At 39.9% G+C, this 22,088-nt stretch overlaps 1 protein-coding gene across 1 annotated transcript in view; it reads left to right on the top strand.

Moving 5' to 3' along the window:
• Positions 1–22,088, top strand: part of FAM186A (family with sequence similarity 186 member A) — a gene marked incomplete at both ends in the record, with an annotated part of 107,160 nt that overhangs the window by 59,909 nt on the left and 25,163 nt on the right. Inside the window, 5 exon segments of the mRNA XM_079714929.1 lie at positions 251–421; positions 8,867–11,263; positions 11,266–11,486; positions 11,490–13,506; positions 13,509–13,590. Coding sequence (XP_079571055.1) covers positions 251–421; positions 8,867–11,263; positions 11,266–11,486; positions 11,490–13,506; positions 13,509–13,590 — 4,888 coding nt within the window.

Here is a 22,088-nt window from a genome sequence, read left to right as displayed (position 1 = left end):
TAAAAAATTAGACACCTGTTAACCATATTTTAACCATATTTTCATGGCCAAGGCTTACTGTTTGGCCTTCTATTCCAAGTCTCTTTTTTTTTTAATTTCTTCGTAGAGAGAAGCCTCAGAATAGAAATAATTATGAGATACCTGTATTTCCCAATACTACAATATTGAATAGGTAGCCAATATTATAAGCCTATATGGTTATAATTATTTATTTTTCTGCACAAAAGTAATTTTTTTTACTCTCTTCAAGATGTCATTTTGTCTAAAATGACTACAATTGATATTGATGAACACCACCACTGTATAGAACAAATGGAGATGTTACCAGAAATGCTCAAAGCTATTGAGAGCAATGTCAAGCTACTGAGCAGAATTAGTACATCTTCGCTTGAAGAAAAGAAGAAACAAAAGAATAAAACAGGTAAGAGTGCTGTAAGACTTTGGAAATAGATTTGACTTTTTCTAAAAAAGAGCTTTATAATTTACATACCATAAAATTTACCCACGATAATTGTACAATTCAATGACTTTTAATAAATTTAGAGTTGTGCAACTATCACCACAATCTAACTTTAGAACATTTTTATCAAACCCCAAAGATCTCTCAGGCCCATTTGCAGTCAATCCTCATTCCCACCCTCAGCCCCAGACAACCACTAATCTCTTTTCTGTCTCAATAGATTTGCCTTTCCTGGATATTTCATGAAGTGGAATCATATTTTATGTAGTCTTTTATGTCTGGTGTCTTTCATTTAGCATAATGTTCTTGAGGTTCAGCCATGTTATAGGATGTATCAGTAGTTTCTTCCTTTCTATTGCCAATTGTACACTATTGTTTGCATATACCAAACTTTGTTTATCCATTTACCAGTGCATGGACATTTGCATTGCTCCCACTCTTTGGCTTTTAAGAATAATGCTGCTATGAACACACATGTATATGTTTTTGTGTGGATGTAAAATTTCATTTCTTTTTGGACATACCTAGGAGTAGAATTTCTATGTCATTTATTTTTTATTGCTGGTAAACTTATGTTTAACTTTTTAAGAAATTGTTAACTGATTTCCCAAGTGACAGCACCATTGCAATTTCCATCAGCAGTGTATTAGGGTTCCAGTTTCTTCACATCCTCAACAACACTTGTCATTGTCTGTCTTTTTTATTATAACCTTTCTAATAAGTATGAAGTGGTATCTCATTGTGGTTTTAATTTGCATTTCCCTAATGATTAATGATGTTGAGCATTTTTTCATGTGCTTATTAGTCATTCCTATATCTTTGATGAAATGTCTATTCAAATACTTAGCCATTTTTATTATTGAGTTTTAAGAGTTCCTTATATATCCTGGATACAAGTCCTTTATCAGAAAAGTGATTTGCAAATGTTTTCTCCCAGTCTGTGGCTTGTCTTTCATTTTCTTAATGGTGCCTTGAAGCCTGAAAGTGTTTAATTTTGATGATGTTCCATCAATTTATCATTTTTTTCTTATATGGATCATGGGTTTAGTGTTGTATTATGCACTTGTATCAGTCAGCATTCAACCATGAGAGCAGAACCAGAAGGAGATTATATATAATCTATCTATCCATCTATCTATCACATTGCAATTGAGGAACATGCTCTATATTATTTTAATTCTTTTAAATGTATTGGGACTTGTTTTATAGCCTAGCATATGAGCTATTCTGGAGAGTATTCCATGTGTTCTTGAAAAGAATATATATCTGGTTGTTGTCAGGTGCAGTGTTTTATAGTTGGTTTATATTGTTGTTCTAGTCTCCTATGTATCTCTTTGCTGATTTTTCTATCTAGTTGTTCTATCCATTATTGAGAGCAGGATATTGACCTCTCCAACTATTATTGTTATTTCTCTCTTTAATTCTGTCAGTTTTTTTGCTTCCTGTATTTTAAGGCTCTGTTGTTAGATGCACATATGTTTATAATTGTGTTAGCTTCCTGATGAACTGACCCTTTTATCATTATAAAATGTCTTCTGTTGTCTCTAGAACCATTTTTTTTTGCCTTAACGTTTATTTTGTCTAATATTAGGATAGTCTCTCTAGCTCCCCTGTGGTTACTGTTAGCAAGATTGAATCTAGGATGTGTTGCTTATAGTTGGATCTTGTGGGCTTTTTTTTTTAAATACAATATGGCAATCTCTGACTTTTGGCTGGAGTGTTTAATTCATATTTAATGTAATTATTGATATGGTTGGATATATACCTGCTATTTTGCTGTTTTCCATATGTCTCATATATCTTTTTCTTCTTCTATTCTTCTTTTACTGCCTTCTGTGTTAAACAGATACTTTATTTTTATTTTTATTTATTTTATTTTCAGCTGTGTTGGGTCTTCATTGCTGCGTGCAGGCTTCCTCTAGTTGCAGCAAGAAGGGGCTACTCTTCGTTGCGGTTCACGGGCTTCTCATTGCGGTGGCTTCTTTTGTTGCGGAGCACAGGCTCTAGGCACATGGGCTTCAGTAGTTGTGCTGCACTGGCTCAGTAGTTGTGGCTCGTGGGCTCTAGAGCGCAGGCTCAGTAGTTGTAGCACACGGGCTTACTTGCTCCATGGCATGTGGGATCTTCCCGGACCAGGGATCAAAGCTGTGTCCCATGCATTGGCAGGCGGATCTTAACCACTGCGCCACCAGGGAAGTCCCCTGAAGAGATATTCTAGTCTACCTTTTAATTCTATTTTTTCCTACATTTTTGGAGTAATTTTCTTAGTGGTTGTTCTAGGAATTGCAGTATACACTTTAAATTACCACAATCTGCTAGAGATTAGTACTAACTTAATTCCAGCAAAATATAGAATGTTTGCTCCAATAGCTCCATTCTCTTCCCCTTCTTTGTGCTTTGTCATATATATTACATATTTACGCATTATATGCCCAACAATATAGTTTTATAATTATTGTTATTTATTTATTTACTTATTTATTTTTGGCTGCGTTGGGTCTTCGCTGCTGCACGCGGGCTTTCTCTAGTTGCAGCAAGCAGGGGCTACTCTTCATTGTAGTGCACAGGCTTCTCACTGTGGTGGCTTCTCTTGTTGCGGAGCACAGGCTCTAGGCATGTGGGCTTCAGTGGTTGTGGAACGTGGGCTCAGTAGTTGTGGCATACGGGCTTAGTTGCTCCAAGGTATGTGGGATCTTCCTGAAAAAGGGATTAAACCCATGTCCCCTGCATTGGCGGGAGGATTCTTAACCACTGCGCCACCAGGGAAGTCCATATAAATTATTGTTTTATACGATTGTCTTTTTAATTGACAAAGAGAGAAAAAAGAAAAAAATATTTTTACCGTCTTTTTAATTTACTTACATATACTGGTGCTCTTTATTTGTGTGAAATTGCGTTATCCTCTGGTGTCATTTTCTTGCAACCTAAAAGACTTCTTTACTATGTCTTGTAAGGCCAGTCTACCAGCACCAAGTCGTTGCTTATCTGGGAACGTCTTCATTTCACATTCATTTTTTTCAGGCAGTTTTAGATTTAGAGAAAAATTGAGAATATAATAAAGTTCCATTTATCTCACCATACTTTATTATTATTAATATTTACATTAGTATGATGCATTTGTTATAATTAATAAACCAATATTGAGACATTATTAATTAAAGTTTGTAATTGATTAATAATTCCTTGTTTTTACCTAGTGTCCTTTTTCTGTTTCAGAAGCCCATCCGGGGTACCAGATTACATTTAGTTGCCGTGTCTCCTTAGGCTTTCTTGGCCGTGACAGTTTCTCAGATTTTTCCTTGTGTTTGATGGGTTTGAGGAGTACCAGTCAGGTGTATTGTAAAATGCCCCTCTATTGGAATTAATCTGATATTTTTCTCATATTTACCCTGGGGCTATGGGGTTTTGGGAGAAAGATCACAGAGGTAAAGTACTATTGTCACAATATCATTTCAAGGGTACATATTATCAAATGATTTATGACTCAGTGTTGACCTTGATCACCTAGCTAAAACAGTGCTTGTCAGGTTTCTCCACTGCAAAGTTAGTTTTTTCCTCATTTGCCATATTGTGCTCTTTAAAAGGAAGTCTATATGTGCAGCCCACATTTAAGGAATGGAGAGTTATGCGCCCCCTCCTCTAGGGTGGAGTATCTACATAAATTATTTGAACTTTTAAGCACAGGAGTTTGTCTTTTCTCTCCTATTTAGTAATTTATTAGATTATTTATTTATATCAAAATGAACTCACAGATATTTAATACTTTGGGTTATAACCTAATACTACTTTATTTTCTTGCTCAAGTTCCAGCTTTGGCCACCAGAACCTCTTTCAGTTGGTGCTTGTGCCCCTTTCACATACCCGCATCAATGTGGTTTATTCTATCTTTTTTTTTTTAGCACTTCCTTACTTTCTGGTACTTACAAGTTACAAGATGCTTCAGGTTCATCTTGAATATTTCCTGCCCCAGTTCTAGACTCTGTCACTTCTCCAAGGACTTCTGGTTCCTTTCATTAGAGAATAGTATTAAAAACCAAGATCTGGTTGCTATGTGTGGTCATTGCTACTAGGGTGTTATTTCTGTTTGGCCCTCTCATCTTTCTTTTTTTCTTTTTCTTTTTTTTGGCTTGTGGGGTCTTAGTTTCCTGACCAGGGGTTCTACCTGGGCCCTCGGGAGTGAGAGCTTGGAGTCCTAACCACCGGAGCACCAGGGAATTCCCTTGGCCCTCTCATCTGACAGAGCAAAAAAAATGTGTGCGTGTGCTGACCCATGAATATACACATATCTATAAACATTTATGTATATAATCATCTCTAACTACATTAAGCTAAACATGAGTTCTTGTCAATGTCTCTAACTCTAATTCATTATCACATGGATCATTCTAGCTCCCTCCCCTTGCTTATCAGTAAATTCCTACCCAAAACAGTGAGGAACCTGTTCCTACCATCTGCCATCCATTTACTTAATTGTTCAGTCCAGTATACATGTATAGCAATATCAGAATTATTAACCCATACTACTATGGGAAACAACTTATCAACTACAGTACAGCCCTCATATGTAGTTCCTTTTGACTTGGTCTTACAGAATCCTTTCATTTCCAGTTTCTTAGGTCAGCAACACTCCCTCTTCCCCACCACTGCCATTTTTTCAGTGAGGTTGTGTCATACATTTCTAATACGGTTAGATTCTCGTATCACAGTATGAATTCCTTCCTGGGATCCCCTTACCTCCTAGATGGTTACTTTTAAAAATTTGCCTACATAGTTTCACTCTTGGTACTGTAGAGTTCTGCAGGGTTTGACAAATGTATATTGTCATGTATCCACCATTTAGACTATCATACAGAATAGTTTCTCCATCCTAAAACGCCCCTGTGTTTAATCCTTCCCCTCTCTCTCCAAGACTCTGGCAACCACTGCTTTTTTAGAGTCCCTACAGTTTTGACTTGTCAAGAATGTCATATAATTGGAATTATGCAGTATGTAGCTTTTCCAGACAGGTTTCTATCTCTTAGCAATACACATTTAAGTTTCCTCCATAACTTTTTGTGGCTTAATAGATTATTTCTTTTTATTGCTGAATAATATTTCATTGTATAGATGTACCACAGTTTGTTTATCTCCCTATTGAAGGACATTTTGGCTGCTTCCAGGTTTTGGTGATTAAGAATAAAGCTACTATAAACATTCTCATGCAAGTATTTAGTGTGGACGTAAGTTTTCAAATTAACTGGGTAGATACCTAGAAGCATGATTGCTGAATCATATAAGACTACATTGGGACTTCCCTAGTGGTCCAGTGGTCAAGACTCCGTGCTTCCAATGCAGGACCAGGTTCCATCCCTGGTCAGGGAACTAAATCCCACATGCCGCAACTAAGAGTCCACATGCCGCAACTAAGAAGTCTGCACACCGCAACAAAGATCGTGCGTGCCACAACTAAGACCTGGCACAGTCAAATAAATAAATAAATATTTGGGACTTCCCTGGTGGTGCAGTGGTTAAGAATCCGCCTGCCAACGCAGGGACACAGGTTTGATCCCTGGTCTGGGAAGATCCCACATGCCACGGAGCAACTAAGCCTGTGCACCACAACTACTGAGCCTGCGCTCTAAAGCTCACGAGCCACAACTACTGAACCCACATGCCACAACTACTGAAGCCCGCATGCCTAAAGCCTGTGCTTCACAACAAGAGAAGCCATGAGAAGTCCGCGCACCACAACAAAGAGTATAGCCCCCACTCACCACGATTAGAGAAAGCCCATGCATAGCAAAAAAGACCCCATGCAGGCAAAAATAAATAAATAAATAAATAAATAAACAAATAAATAAATAATAGTAGTAAATTTAAGAAAAGACTACATTATTTTGTAAGTAATTTTGTAAGAAACTGCCAAAATGTCTTCTCAAGTATCTGTACCATTTTTCATTCCCACCAGCAATAAACAAAAGTTCCAGTTACTCCATATCCTTGCTAGCATTGGTATTACCTGTTTTTTTTTTAATTTTAGATATTTTAATAGGTGTGTAACAGTATCTCATTGTAATTTCAATTCTCTAATGACAAGTGATATTGAGCATCTTCTCATATGCTTACTTGCTGTCAGTATATATTATTTCTTACCTTCATTTAAAAAAAAGAGTTGTACATGCATGCTACTTTGAGAAGCATGTACTTACTTCAGTGAATGGATGTGACAGACATTCTGTAATGTATTTAGAGAAGAGTATAAAAATACATGTACTATCTATGGATATATGAGTGTTCACTGAAAGCAACTTTGACAGGAATGTTATTTCAGTGAATGGATGTGATTGCTCTTCTGTAATACATTTAGAGAAGTGTTTAAAAACATGCAATAATGATGGTTATGAGGGCTGTACATTCATGCTACTTTGGGAAGAGTGTTATTTCAGGGAATGGATGTCTTAACTTCTAGTAATCTAGCATCAAGTTTGCTGGCTATTTTTGAAGAATAGTTTTGCTGGATATAGAATTCTTGGTTAATAGTATTATTCTTTCAGCACTTTGAATATACCATCCCACTGCCTTCTGCCTCCACTGTTTCTGATAAGAAGTGACCTGTTAAATTTACTGTGGTTCCCCTGTTCTAAATGAGTCTCCTTTGATTGTGATGAATCATTTTTCTCTTTTTGCTTTAAAGATTCTCACTTTGTCTGGCTTTCAACAGTTTGACTATGATGTTCTAGGTATCGATCTTTCAGTATTTAGCCTACTTAGAATTTGCTGAGCTTCTTGAACGTGTTGATTAATGTTTTTCATCAAATTTGGGATGATCTGGCCATTATTTCTTCAAATATTTTTAATGCCCTACTGTCTTCTTCTGGGACTTCTATTGCTTGTACATTGGTATGCTTGATGGTATCTTACAAGTCTCTGAGGCTTTGTTCATTTTTCTTTATTCTTTTTCCTCCCTGTTCTTCAGAGTAGACAATCTCTAGTAATCTAGCATCAGGTTTGCTGGTTATTTTCTTTTGTAAGCTCAAACATGCTGTTGAGCCCTTTTGGTGAATTTTTCATTTCAGTTATTGTACTACTCAACTCCAATTTTTCCACTTGGTTTTCCAGTTTTCATCTCTTTAATGATATGCTCTATTTGACGAGTAATTGTCATCATACTTTTATTTTAAAATATGGTTTCTTTTAGTTTTTTGGACGTATTTATAACTGCTTCTTTTTTTCTGATAAGTCCAACATCTGCCCACCTCCTCTCCCTGGTCCCTGAGACAATTTCTACTGACTGCTTTTCCTCCTGTGTACGGGTCACACTTTTCTGTTTCTTTGCATGCTTTTTTTTATGTTGAAAACTGGACATTTTAGGTAATATATTGTAGCAACTCTGGATTTTGATTCTCCTTACAACCTCCAGAGTTTGTTTTTGTTGCCTTTTTGGTTTGTTTAGTGACTTGTCTGGACTAATTTGGTGGAGTCTGTATCCCCCAAAGTGGGCAGCCACTAATATCTCTGCTCAGTTGTGGTTTTTTGTTTGTTTATTTTTATTTTTAAGCCTGAATTTTAGGGGTTACTTTTGGGTCAGCATAGCTTAGTTGTCAGTCAATGATTAGTCAATCGTTAATTAATCCAGATTGATCCAGTAAGGCTTCTACTCTTTGCTAATGGATCTGTGTATGGGTTAAAGTAGTATTGTTAAAGAATTGCTTTGCTCTAGATCAAATCAACCCCCTCAGGCAGTAGAGCTGTCAGTCCTCACAGGCTGCCTCACTTTGGTAGAACTCAGGCCATAGGGCTAGGGAGTTGGAGGTGGAAGCAGTTCCAGGCTAAAACATCATAGCAAATTTTTCTTGAATAAATTCTTCTCAATTTGTTGTATGCCTTTGGTCAGTTTCCAACGTCCTAAAATGATTGTTTCTGGCAGTTTTCCTCAGTTTTTTCATTGCCTTTTTAGGAAAAATTTGCTGAGTTTCTCATTCAGCCATTTTGGAAATCCCTTCAAATGTTTGCCTTCTATTCTTTTGTGATCCTTTTGAAAGAACCAAGGTTAGCTTCAACTCAGAAAAGGGAGAAAAGAAAGATAGGAACCCAAGAAAGCAAATGGAAAGCACCAAGCATAATCAAAATCAAAGGAAAGTTCTGGTTTACCTTATGTCTAATCTCAAAATTGTAATCGAAAGGAAGTTGAGGTCACAGCTGAGTTCTTCTCCTAAACTCTGGATGAAGAACTTCTAGATGATTGTGGGAAAAGAGTCATTCTTTTGAAAATAATGCTGTTTATTTTGGGGCCAAACTTTCCTGATGAAACTTTATCCTATATCTATCTGTTAATTTAGGCTAAATTCCTTAGGCTTAAACATAGAGCACAGCACAAAAGAAGAAATGCAATCTCATTTTATTCATTTATTTATTTATTTCTTCTAGCATCTAGAGGTTCTCTATGGAAATCTTGGAAAGAAAGAGTTATAAAGCAACCTGCAACAGCTCATGCTTTAAGACCAGATCAGATGATTAGTGATCAATTTGCAACAAATACAAAGGTTTCAGAAATCCAAGATATGCTAGAGGAACTCATAGGTACTGCAGTGTTCAATAAATTGGAAAAAAATGCTATTAAATATATATCATCAACAATAGTAAACCTTTCTAAAGCTTTGAGTACACTAAATGATGAAGTGAAAGTTATTAATCTCCAAAGTGCCAGTATGCATACAAATGAGACAAGTGAAAGAGAAAAAGAGATTTCCCTGAAGATAATACAAGATCTCAGTAAAAAAAATGAAATGCTTCAGCAGAAACTTCAAGAAGCAGAAGAAAAATATGAACACCTTATTCGATCCAAAGGCGTAGAACATGAAGCATTGCCCACATCAACACTGAGAGTGTTACCTGAGCCTTCTCCACAATTAGCCATTAACCAAGCTGACACAGAAGATAGTATAGATAAAATTTTGGCCAAAGAATTTGAAATCGTTGTAGATGAGGCCCCCCAAAAAGGAACCAAAGCCTTGGGGATCAAATGGGACACATCTCCTTTATATACAGCCCAAGGTGAGACGATTTCAGATATAACTGACCAGCAATACCCTTTACCTGAAAAAAAACAGAAAAAGTCTTCTGAAGAGATCAGCGAAGATATCATAACAGATAAGATATCAGTGAAGAAATGCGGTGCCTTTCAGAAAGATGGGACTGATCAGTACCAATCACAGAAAGGAAAGTGCACAAAAGGCCCATATGTGCAGGAGACCTCTGAATCAAATGTGAATGATGATAAAGGTAAACAGAAAGTCGCAGGGACCAAACTTGATCACCACTTTGAAATACAAGCACTAGAAAAGAAGAGAAAAGAAATAAAATCCTTTTCTGAAGACAAATCAAAGTCACTCACTGAATCAAAAAGTCAACATTTTCCTTCTGATTTCCCTTCTGACACAAACAGCCAAGGTGGCAAAAGTGGAACAAGTAGTATAAGGGAAAGACTCAGGAAAGCCAAACCTGAATATTCACATAGCAAAAGTCAAATTTCTTCAGAGAATAAAGAGGAACTCATCACTGAGTCAATGGACGAAGAAGGCAGAAGTGAGATGAGTAGCCAAGCAGAGCCATCCAGGTTGAGCCAACTTGATTATTCCCCTGAGAAAATGAAAATGAAAGGAAAGAAACACCAAATCTCTCCAGGAACCATTATAAGCAAAGAAGAAAAAACTGAAGAGAAGGATATGTCAGTCTTCGCCAAGAAAGTCAAGTCTCTTGAACTTGTTAAATCACAATCTAGGATAACTAAAGAGTCTTCAGGAATTCCAGATGGCAAAAGAGAACAGAGTAACCTAGAAGAATTTCAGAAAGCCATAGTGTCATTCCTAAAAGAGAAAATTGATAACATAGGAAAGCCTTTGGATAAAAAGACTAGGTCAAAAGAAGAGTTAATATTAAAAAGAGCAGAAGTTGAAAAATTAGGAATCATAAAGGCAAAAATTGAGGAATATTTCCAAAAAGTGGCTGAAACTGTGATAAAAATCTTGAGAAAATACAAAGATATAAAAAATGCAGGACAAATTGGAGAGAAACCTATGAAACGAAAAAAGGTGGTCTCATTTATGCCAGAATTGCATTTTCAGAAGCAGATTAGTGCAAAGTCGGAAATTAGCACCTTACTTTCACAGGAGAGCCTTGACCCACTAACTGACAATTTAATACAAATGATCTTGGCTGAAATAGAAAGTGAAAGGGATGCTCCTGTAGCCTCAACAGTAGGGAAAGACCATAAGGAGAAGGAAAAACAAAGGCTAGAAGAAAGGAGCTATGAGATGATAAATAAGAATTTGGAAAAGGAAGAGGCATGGTTCCCAATGAAGGAGGGAAGGCGAGGGCAACAGAAGCAGAAACAGTGGCAGGAAGAAGAGGTGTGGAAGGGACAACAAAAACAGAGGATGCAAAAGCAGATTGAGCCAGATGAGAAACAAAAGAAAAGGGAAGAGGAGAAAGAAGGGCATCAGAAGTCAAAGCAGCAGCAGCTGGAAGCATGGAAGCAAAAAATGAAAGAACAAGGAGTGCCCTTGAAGAAGGAGAAAGGACAGCAGATTATGCAGGTTCTAAAGGCAGTGAGATATCTGGAGCAACAAAGCAGTTGGGAGAGAGAGAAGGAGAAGCAGAAGCCAAGGAGAAAGGTAGAGGACCATGAAAGGCAGAAGCAGAAAACAGCAAAGGAGATGAAAACTTTTGAACAACCAGAACAGGTGCTCAGTCACACTCCAGTGACATTGTCTTCCAGGTGGCAGAGCACACGAAAAGAGGCACTGCAGTTACACCAAAGAAGAGAGTTAATGGGAATCTTAAGAAATTAGAGAATCTGGCTGATGGAAAGCACCCCATACCAATCATTCCTCCCATCTCTACACAATCTTCCTCACCAGGAGCCTTTTCTATTTCTGGACAGTCTCCCACAGTGTCCATTACTCTTACCCCTCAGCAGGCCCAGGCAATAGAAATTGACTTCACCCCTGAAGAGGCCAAGGCACTGGGAATCACCCCCACCTCTCATTAGGTTCAGGAATTGGGGGAAACCCCTACTCCTAAGATGTCTCAGGGTTTGGGAGCAGTCCACACACCTGAGCAGGCCCATACACTGAGGGTCACTCTTACCCCTCAGCAGGCCCAGATACTGGGGATCACTCTCACCCCTGAGCAGGTCCAGGCCCTGGGGATCCCTGTCATCCCTGAGCAGGCCCAGGCACTGGGGGTCACTCTCACCCCTCAGCAGGTCCAGGCCCTGGGGACCCATGTCACCCCTCAGCAGACCCAGGAACTGGGGATTCATGTCACCCCTGAGCAGGCCCAGGCACTGGGGATCACTCTCACCCCTCAGCAAGTCCAGGCATTGGGGATAACTCTCACCCCTGAGCAGGCCCAGGCACAGGTGGTCCCCCATGTTACCGCTCAGCAGACCCAGGAACTGGGGATCACTCTCACCCCTCAACAGGCCCAGGCACTGGGGATCCATGTCACCCCTCAGCAGGCCCAGGACTTGGGGGCCCCTTTCACTTTAGGACAGGCTCAAGCATTGGGGGTTTCTCTCTCTCCAGAACAGTTTGAGGAATTAGGAGTTCCTCCCACCTCAGATAACAACTATACCTTAGAATCTCCCCACATCCCAGAACAAGTCCAACCTTTGGGAGCCCCTTTCACCCCAGGACAGGCCCAGTCCATGGGTATTACTCTCAGGTCTGAGCAGGACCTAAAATTAGGAGCTCTTCTCATTAATGAGCAGTCCTTACCACCCAGGGCTGGTCCTCCTTCAGGACATACCCTGGAAGTTGGGATCTTTTCCATCATTCATAAATCTATCACAACACGTGCTCCTCACATTCCTAAGCAGTCCCCAGTATCATCTGCTCCTGTTGCTGAGAAGTCCCCTCTATTTGAGGTCTCTTCTACTCCTTCGCAGATATCAAGGTCTCCTCTTACACAAGTCCCCTCTGTCCCTGGGAAATCCTTGGGAATGAGGATTCCTTCAGAACCCAGGAGGCTCCTGGCACCACAGACTTTTCCTTCCTCTAGAAGACCCCAGTTTCTAAGGGTCAATCCACTTCTGCTCGGTTCCCAGCTCCAGTCCCCAGCCCAATATCTGGGCCCTCTCCCACTCCAGGGCAGCCCCTTGCACCAGGCCCTTCTTAGTTCTAGGCAATTCTTCATATCTAGGGACATTGTGACTCCCCAGTTGCCTCTGATATCGAAGCCCCTTCTTGACCCCAGACAGCCCCTTATATCTGGAGTCCCAGCCACCTCTGCACAGATTCCCAGTATCTGGGCTCCTTTCTCTCCTGGGAAGTGCTTGGTTCCTGGGACCTCTTCCACCCCTGAGGAACTATTGGAATCTGGACCCTTAACCCTCTCTGAGCAGCCTCAGGCATTCCAGACCTCTGCCATCCATGAGCAATCTCCCTATCTACAAGCCCCTTCTACCCTTAGGCAGCATCTGTCACCATGGACCCTTCCTGGGCAAGCTTCCCCACTACAGATCCCTCCCACCCCTGGGCATCCCTCTACACTATGGGCTCCCTCAACCCCTGGAAAGCCCCAGAAAAATTTGTCCTCTCCTGTCTCTAAGAAAAGTAAGGAAAGATTGTCAATTATTTCTTCTCTGAAACCTAAATCAGCAATGGTCCATCCCAGTGCTCCAAGTTTCAAGGTACCTCAAGCCCCTTTCACCACTAAGAAGTTCCAAATATCAGAGGTCTCTGACACTTATGAAGAAATCCAGAGACCCCGAGATCCTTTTGCTATGGAACAATTTAGAACATTTAAGTCCTATCTCACTGATTACAGGACACCAGTATCCCAAACCCCTTACATTGATGAGGGGGCCCTTCCTACTCTCATTAAGCCTGTAATATCACTACCTTCTCTTACTACTCAACTACCCAAAACATCACAGAGCTCACCTTCTGAATGGGACCAGAAATCCCGATTTCCCCCTATAGATAAGCCCTGGATACTGACTTCACTTTCAGGTACCAAGAAACCCAAGATGATGGTGCCCACTTCCTATCCCCAAGAACTCAAAGACAGAACTATTTTGTTGATGTGGAGGCTCAGCGGAAGAACCTGATTCTCTTAAATCAGGCGACAAAAGCTTTACAACCGGGGCACGAACCCGTGTCCGCTGCATCGGCAGGCGGACTCTCAACCACTGTGCCACCAGGGAAGCCCATCCTGGCTTTTTAAAATTGCAAATATCAGTCTGCCATCCTTGGACTTTGTGTTTGAGGTTACCAACTTACTATTTGGGGGATTTAAAAAAGTTATTTTTGGACTTCCCTGGTGGAACAGTGGCTGAGAGTCCGCCTGCCGATGCAGGGAACACGGGTTCATGCCCCGGTCCGGGAAGATCCCACATGCCGTGGAGCGGCTGGGCCCGTGAGCCATGGCCGCTGAGCCTGCGCGTCCGGAGCCTGTGCTCCGCAACGGGAGAGGCCACAACAGTGAGAGGCCCGCGTATCGCAAAAAAAAAAAAAAAGTTATTTTTTATTGTAGAATTTTTTCCCCTTTTTTTAATAGTTGATTTACGATATTGTGTTAGCTTATATGGAGAATTTTTTTAACCTAAAATTACAAGATGCCAAACTAAGACCTATGATAGAAAAATCAATCATTAATTATAGGAACATTCTATGTCATTTATTCAACAAATATTTGTTGAATGTGTACTTTGTGGCAGGCCTTGTTCTAGGTGCCAGGGATACAGTAGTGAATAAAACAAAGTACCCTGTTCTCACGAAATTTACATTTTTGAGGATTGAATTCATTTGAAAACTAAGCACTGGAACAACAAGGTGCAGAAGAAAGACATCCAGTATATAGGCAGAAATTTTCATTTCAAAGCTTATCTTAGAATTGTTGAAAAATATTCTGCTCTATAGCTGTCTTTAGTTTTCTCTTTCCAGAATGAATATTCCTAGCCCTTTAAATCTGTTTTTACGTGTTTTTAAACACTTTCATCCACTTGAGAACTTTAAATAACATGTTTCTGGTCATTCTCCAGTTCCCTTATGTCTTTTTTCCTTTGTTATATTTAAATTAAAATAAATAAGTTGCACATTCACCTGGTACAATGTATTTTTCTTTTTTTTTTTTCTTTTTTTTTTTTTTTGTGGTACGCGGGCCTCTCACTGTTGTGGCCTCTCCCGTTGCGGAGCACAGGCTCCGGACGCGCAGGCTCAGCGGCCATGGCTCACGGGCCCAGCCGCTCCGCGGCATGTGGGATCCTCCCAGACCGGGGCACGAACCCGTGTCCCCTGCATCAGCAGGCGGACTCTCAACCTCTGCGCCACCAGGGAAGCCCTGTATTTTTCTTTTGATACGATATTTTAAAAATATAAATGGTAGAGTGAAAAGCCTCCTTAATAGTCCTATTCTTGGCCATTAGGCCCCTTCCCTAGGGCTACTAATGTATTCCACCCAGAAATATTTTCTGCATATGCAGAAAAGTATATATGCTCTTTTATCCCTCTCTTTATAAATTTTTTAAATTTTATAAAATTTTATAAATTTTATAAATTTTAAAGTTACAATGTTTGATTTTTTTATAACAAGTTAGAATTTAGGTATTAATATATAAAGAGGCTACTCATCCATTTTATAGTTTCATAGTATTCCAAAGTCTAGATTTACCAGAATTTACTTAATCTCTGATGAACATTTATGTTGTTTTCAATATTTTGCATTATAAAAAATGTATTTCAATTAACAATCTTGTATATACATATGTATTCATATATGTTCATTCCTAGAAGTAGAATTTCTAGATCAAGGGTAACCATTTTGTAATTGTGATAGATTTTTGTCAAATTGTTCTCCAAAGAGGTTGTAACAATTTATACACTGGTCAGCATTATAAAAGAGTACTTCCCCACATCAAGACTAACATGAAATAGTATCAATTTTTTGGTTCATTGCCAATGTAATATATAAAATATGGCATTTCAATGCTTTAATTTGCATTACTTTTATTATCGGTTGAGGTTAAGCATCTTTTCATAGACTTAAGAGCCATCTGTATTTTATTTTCTGTGAAGATTCTATTCAATACTTTGCCCATTTTTCAACTGGGTTGTCAAGTTGCTTTTTTAATTGATTCGTGGGGTCTGTTCAAATATTTGGAAAATTAGTCCTTTGTCTGTGATATAAATTGCCAAATTTCCCCCACTTGTGTTTTGACTCTGCTTTTGGTGGGTTCTGCTTTCTAAAAAATTTTGATTTTTATGTGTTTATATCATTTTCTTATTTAAATATTAATTTATTTATTTTGGATGCACTGGGTCTTAGTTGCGGCATGTGGACTTCTTAGTTGTGGTACGCGGACTCTTAGTTGTGGCATGTATGCGGGATCTAGTTCCCTGACCAGGGATCGAAACCAAGCCTCTTGCACTGGGAACTTGGAGTCTTACCCACTGGACCACCATGGAAATCCCTATATCAATATTTGCAATAATGCTTTGTACCATATTTAGAAAGGCCCTCTCCACTATGAGAAATATAAAAAAATTATTTCTAGGTTGCTTTTAGTACTTTTATGGTTGGTTATTAGTTTTTTGTTTGTTTTACATTTAAGTCTTCGATTCTAAGCTTTCTGTTGTGAGATATAGGTGTGATGTTTTTCACTCCCCCACATGGCTGCACAGTTGCCCCATCACTATTTACAAAATAATCTACCTTTTCCCCCACTGATTTGAATGTAGCTTCGTCATAAATTGTTGTATTATTTAAGTCCATAACTGGATTTTCTATTATTTTTTACTGATTGCATATAGATGAGTTACTTCTATTCTCTGTTATTTATTGTAGTTTTATTTTTATGATGCTGAATCTTCGTGGTAGTTAGTACTATTTGCCAGTACTTGTCAATGAGATGTGAGCAGAATTAATGTGTATCATTTCTGTCCTAAGCTTATCATTGTCAGTTTGAGATCCTCTAGAGTCTCCTTTTCCTCTGGTATGATAACCTATAGTGTTCAAGGTGATGACTGTTCTGTTAGCCTGTGTTCCTGAGAGTAAAGAATGAAGCTCGTTCCCTGCAAACCTATGATGGATTTGTAGTATGAGCAACAGGTAAACTTTTGTTTACAAACAGCAAAACCCAGTTAATCTTTACTAATATAGTCTTCCTATTCAAGAAAATGATATACCTTTGTTTTTGTTCAGGTCGTGTGTGTGTGCGTGTGCATGTGTGTGTGTGTGTGTGTGTGTGTGTGCGTGTGTCCTGTTGGAGCATTCTAAAGTTTTCATCTAGCTCTTACATATTCTGCCATATGTGTATATCTTGCTAGTTTTTATTTTTGTTGTTACTATTGTAAATGGACTCTCTTCTTCTATGATACCTTCTAACTGGTTGTTATTTGTATAAATGAAGGCTAGATTTTTCTATATCAATTTTGTATGCAGCCATCTTACTGTATTCAAAAGCATGTGATAGTTTTTCAGTTGATATTCTTGAGTTTTCCAATTACATAATCATATCACCTGCAAATAATATTTTTTTACATCTAGAATTTCCAACTTTTAAACATCTCATTTCTGTCCCTGTCTACCTGAATTGATTAGTACCTTTAGAACTGTATCAAAAAATATTGGTGATGTGGCCACAAGGCCATCTTTGTTCATTTGACTCGCCCTGAGTAACAGCTAGTAGTGCCCTTCCATGGTCCCATGTTATTTTTTTCTAGGAAAAACTCACCTTCAAGAACATTTAAAAGGGTTGTTTATATTTATATTCTCCTTTCTGAAAAAGTTACAAAACAACTTTAACCTTAGTCAATTTCATTTTGAGGGGGGTTATTTTCCCCATTCCTTTGTAACTCAGGATGCCAAAATGTAAGTCCTTTCATTGCTAATTATTATAGTGGTGATAGTGGACATCTTTCTAGTATATGTCATTAAAAAATGCTGGCTTTTGGGTTGAAATATATTTTATCATATTAAAGAAGTATCCATCAGCTCCTGTTTTGTTATTTTTTTTAAATCAAGAGTGGATGTTGAATTTTGTTAAATTTATTAAATCACATTTTGTTAAATGTGATTTCAGCACTTCATTTTCATGGTTATTAGAGAACATATTTTCTCCTCAGATCTATTAATATGATTAATTATTTAAAACCATCATCGCATCCCTGGAATTTGTCCTTGTTGTGCCTTTCTTTGAATGTGTTACATTTGCTAATATTTTATTTAGGATTTTACTTTGCATTGATATTCATTAGTAAGTTTGGTGGTTTACTTCTTTTGGTGCTATCTTTGTCAAATTTTGGTATATTTTAAGTTTATATCATTTAAAAAATGTGAAAGCTTATTTATTTTCTATGCTCTGGAACAGTTTAATGATAAAATCAGCTGTTCTTTGAAAGTTTGGTAGATTTCACCTATGATATTATATGGACTTGGTACTTTTGGGGGGAATTCTATGACAACTTTCTTAATTTTTATATGGCAATTACGTTTGTTTAGTTTTAGTGAAGATTTTGAAGATCTAAGTGATACGATGTTTTAGTAAAATCATTTAAAAATTGAAATATGGGCTTCCCTCATGGCACAGTGGTTGAGAGTCCGCCTGCCGAGGCAGGGGACACGGGTTCGTGCCCTGGTCTGGGAAGATCCCACATGCCGCGGAGTGGCTGGGCCCGTGGGCCATGGCCGCTGGGCCTGCGCGTCTGGAGCCTGTGCTCCGCAACAGGAGAGGCCACAACGGTGAGAGGCCCGCATAACGCAAAAAAAAAAAAAAAAAAAAATTGAAATATATAGATCAACATTTCACAACAATATTTAATTTATACACTTATAACTTTAATCCCATCAAGGATCAATTTGTTCATTTTTCAGAAAGCTCTTCTTTAATATTTAATGTTATAATAATCAAATCACCAACAGGTATAACAAGGAATTAAATATTGACAGATGAAAGATTCCATAATAAAAATGGCTGAGTCAAGAAGATTCTAACATTATATGGGAGAGAAAACATAAAGTATAATAATATAAACTATTTTTGAATAAAGAAAGTTTTGTAGAACCTCTGTAAGTAAAGATTCCATGTTTAAATGCTAAAATACAGTTTTAGAGTTGTATTACCACATGATCAGTGTAATATACCTGAAAAGCAATGATGGAAAGAATGTAAAATTACACCAGATGCTGATAATGAAACATTTCATTTCCATATATATTGAAGAAAGTTCTTAAAGATATTAAATGATGTGGTGACTAAATAGGATTTAACTTATCATTTAATTCATCAACATTTAAAATATCCACTACAAGCCAGGGGCTGGGTTAGGCCCAGGGGGTAGAGGGTGGAAGGATACAAAAATGGATAAGCCATATCCCTGCCTTGAAGGCACTCAAAGTCTACTAAGAGACAGTCATACAAACAGATGAGTATATAGTATGATGTGGAAAGAATGTATCAGCTACTCTATACAAGAGGACTGAGGAGAGGGGAGAGTTAGGTAAAGCTTCTAGGAGTCCAGACCTTTGAACTCTGTCTCAAAGAACTAGTAAAAGTCAGTAAGGCAGCAAAGGTAGAGAGTCTAGCAGGACAAAGAAAGGAAGAAAGAAGCAAAGTTGTGTGTGTGTGTGTGTGTGTGTGTGTGTGTGTGTCGGTGGAAACCAGTAACTGTTTTGGGGCACGATGAACCATATCCATATAAGATGGCGAATTTAAATGATAAATGTTTTGTGTGTTCTGACTGCTTCACCAATCGGCCGTTCCCCCATCTCTCTCCCTCTCCTTGGGCTTCCCTATCCCCTGAGACACACAACAATATTGAAGTTAGGCCAATTAATAACCCTACAATGGCCTCTAAGTGTTAAAGTGGAAGGAAGAGTCTCATGTCTCTCACTTTATCACTTTAAGTCAAAAGCTAGGTATGAATGAGCTTAGTAAGGAAGGCATGTTGAAAGCTGAGAAAGGCTGAAAGCTAGGCCTTTTACACAGTTAGCTAAGCTGTGAATGCAAAGGAAAAGTTCTTGAAGGAAATTGAAAGTGCTACTCTAGTGAACACATGAATGATAAGAAAGACAAACAGCCTTATTGCTGATGTGGAGAAAGTTTTAGTGGTCTGGATAGAAGATCAAACCAGCCATGACATTCCCTTAATTGAAAGCCTAATCCAGAGCAAGGCCCTAAGTCTCTTCTATTCTATGAAGGCTGAGAGAGGTGAGAAAGCTGCAGAAGAAAAGTCTGAAGCTAGCACAGGTTGATTTATGAGGTTTAAGGAAAGAAGCCTCTTCATAACATCAAAGTGCAAGGTGAAGCAGCAAGTGCTAATGTAGAAGCTGGAGCAAGTTATCCAGATCTAGCTAAAATAAGTAATGCAGGTGGCTATATTAAAAAACATATTTTTAATGTATACAAAACAGCCTTACATTGGAAGAAGATGCGATCTAGGACTTTCATAGCTAGAGAGGATTAGTCAATGCCTGGCTTCAAGGCTTCAGAGCTTTGAAGGACAGGCTGACTCTCTTGTTAGGGGCTAATGCAGCTGGTGACTTTAAGTTGAAGCCAGTGCTCATTAACCATGCTAAATTAAAATGCTAAATCTACTCTGCTATCAATGGAACAACAAAGCTTAGATGACAGCACAACTATTGACAACATGGTTTACTAAATATTTTAGGCCTACTATTGAGACCTACTGCTCAGAAAAAAAAGATTCCTTTCAAAATATTACTGCTGGGCTTCCCTGGTGGCGCAGTGGTTGAGAGTCCGCCTGCCGATGCAGGGGACACAGGTTCGTGCCCCAGTCCAGGAAGATCCCACATGCCGTGGAGCGGCTGGGCCTGTGAGCCATGGCCGCTGAGCCTGCGTGCCCGGAGCCTGTGCTCCGCAATGGGAGAGGCCACAACACTGAGAGGCCCACGTACCGAAAAAAAAAAAAAAAAAAAAAAAAAAATATATATATATATATATATATATATATATATATATATATGTATATATATATATATATTACTGCTCATTGACAATGCACCTGGTCACCCAAGAGCTCTAAAGGAGATGCTCCATTAATCTTAATCTCCATTAAGATTCACGTTGTTTTCATGCCTGCTAACACAGCTTCCACTCTGCAGCCCATGGATCAAGGAGTGATTTCAACTTTCAAGTCTTATTATTTAAGAAATAGATTTCAACTTCCGGGTAAGATGGCGGAAGAGTAAGACGCGGAGATTACCTTCCTCCCCACGGATACACCAGAAATACAGCTACACGTGGAACAACTCCTACAGAACACCTACTGAACGCTGGCAGAAGACCCCAGACCTCCCAAAAGGCAAGAAACTCCCCACATACCTGGGTAGGGCAAAGCGGAGAGATTCCCGCACAGAGGATCGGTGCCGAGCGGCACTCACCAGCCCGAGAGGCTTGTCTGCTCGCCCGCCGGGGCGGGCGGCGCTGGAAGCTGAGGCTCGGGCTTCGGTCAGAGCGCAGGGAGAGGACTGGGGCTGGCGGCGAGAACTCAGCCTAAAGGGGGCTAATGTGCCACAGCTAGCCGGAAGGGAGTCCGGGAAAACTCTGGAGCTGCCGAAGAGGCAAGAGACTATTTCTTCCCTCTTGGTTTCCTGGTGCGCGAGGAGAGGGGATTAAGAGCGCTGCTTAAAGGGGCTCCACAGACGGACACAAGTCGCGGCTGAAAGCGCGGAGCCCAGGGACGGGCGTGGGACGCTGGGGCTGCTGCTGCCGCCGCCAAGAAGCCTGTGTGCGAGCGCAGGTCACTGTCCACACCGCCCTTCCGGGAGCCTGTGCAGCCCGCCACTGCCGGGGTCCCGGGATCCAGGGGCGGCTTCCCTGGGAGAACGCACGGCGCGCCTCGGGCTGGTGCAACGTCACGCCGACCTCTGCCGCTGCAGGCTCGCCCCGCACTCCGTGCCCCTCCCTCCCGCCCGGCCTGAGTGAGCCAGAGTCCCCGAAGAGGCTGCTCCTTTAACCCTGTCCTGTCTGAGCGAAGAACAGACGCCCTCCGGCGACCTACACGCAGAGGCGGGGCCAAATCCAAAGCTGAGACCCAGGAGCTGTGAGAACAAAGAAGAGAAAGGGAAACCTCTCCCAGCAGCCTCAGAAGCAGCGGATTAAAGCTCCATAATCAACTTGATGTACCCTGCATCTGTGGAATACATGAATAGACAACAAATCATCCCAAATTGAGGAGCCAGGAGTCAGTGCTGTGCCTCTGAGGTGGGAGAGCCAACCTCAGGACACTGGTCCACAAGAGACCTCCCAGCTCCACATAATATCAAACGGCGAAAATCTTCCAGAGATCTCCATCTCAACACCAGCACCCAGCTTCACTCAACGACCAACAAGCTACAGTGCTGAATACCCTATGCCAAACAACTAGCAAGAGAGGAACACAACACCACCCATTAGCAGAGAGGTGGCCTAAAATCATAAAAAGTCCGCAGACACCCCAAAACACACCACCAGACGTGGACCTGCCCACCAGAAAGACAAGATCCAGCCTCATCCACCAGAACACAGGCACTAGTCCCCTCCACCAGGAAGCCTACACAACCCACTAAACCAACCTTAGCCACTGGGGACAGACACCAAAAACAACGGGAACTACGAACCTGCAGCCTGCAAAAAGGAGACCGC

This window comes from Hyperoodon ampullatus (assembly GCF_949752795.1).
Source record: "Hyperoodon ampullatus genome assembly, chromosome: 11".
NCBI classification, from domain to species: Eukaryota; Metazoa; Chordata; class Mammalia; order Artiodactyla; family Ziphiidae; genus Hyperoodon; species Hyperoodon ampullatus.
The sequence above is the reverse complement of the archived record's forward strand: the minus strand, read 5'-3'. Positions and strand labels throughout refer to the sequence as shown.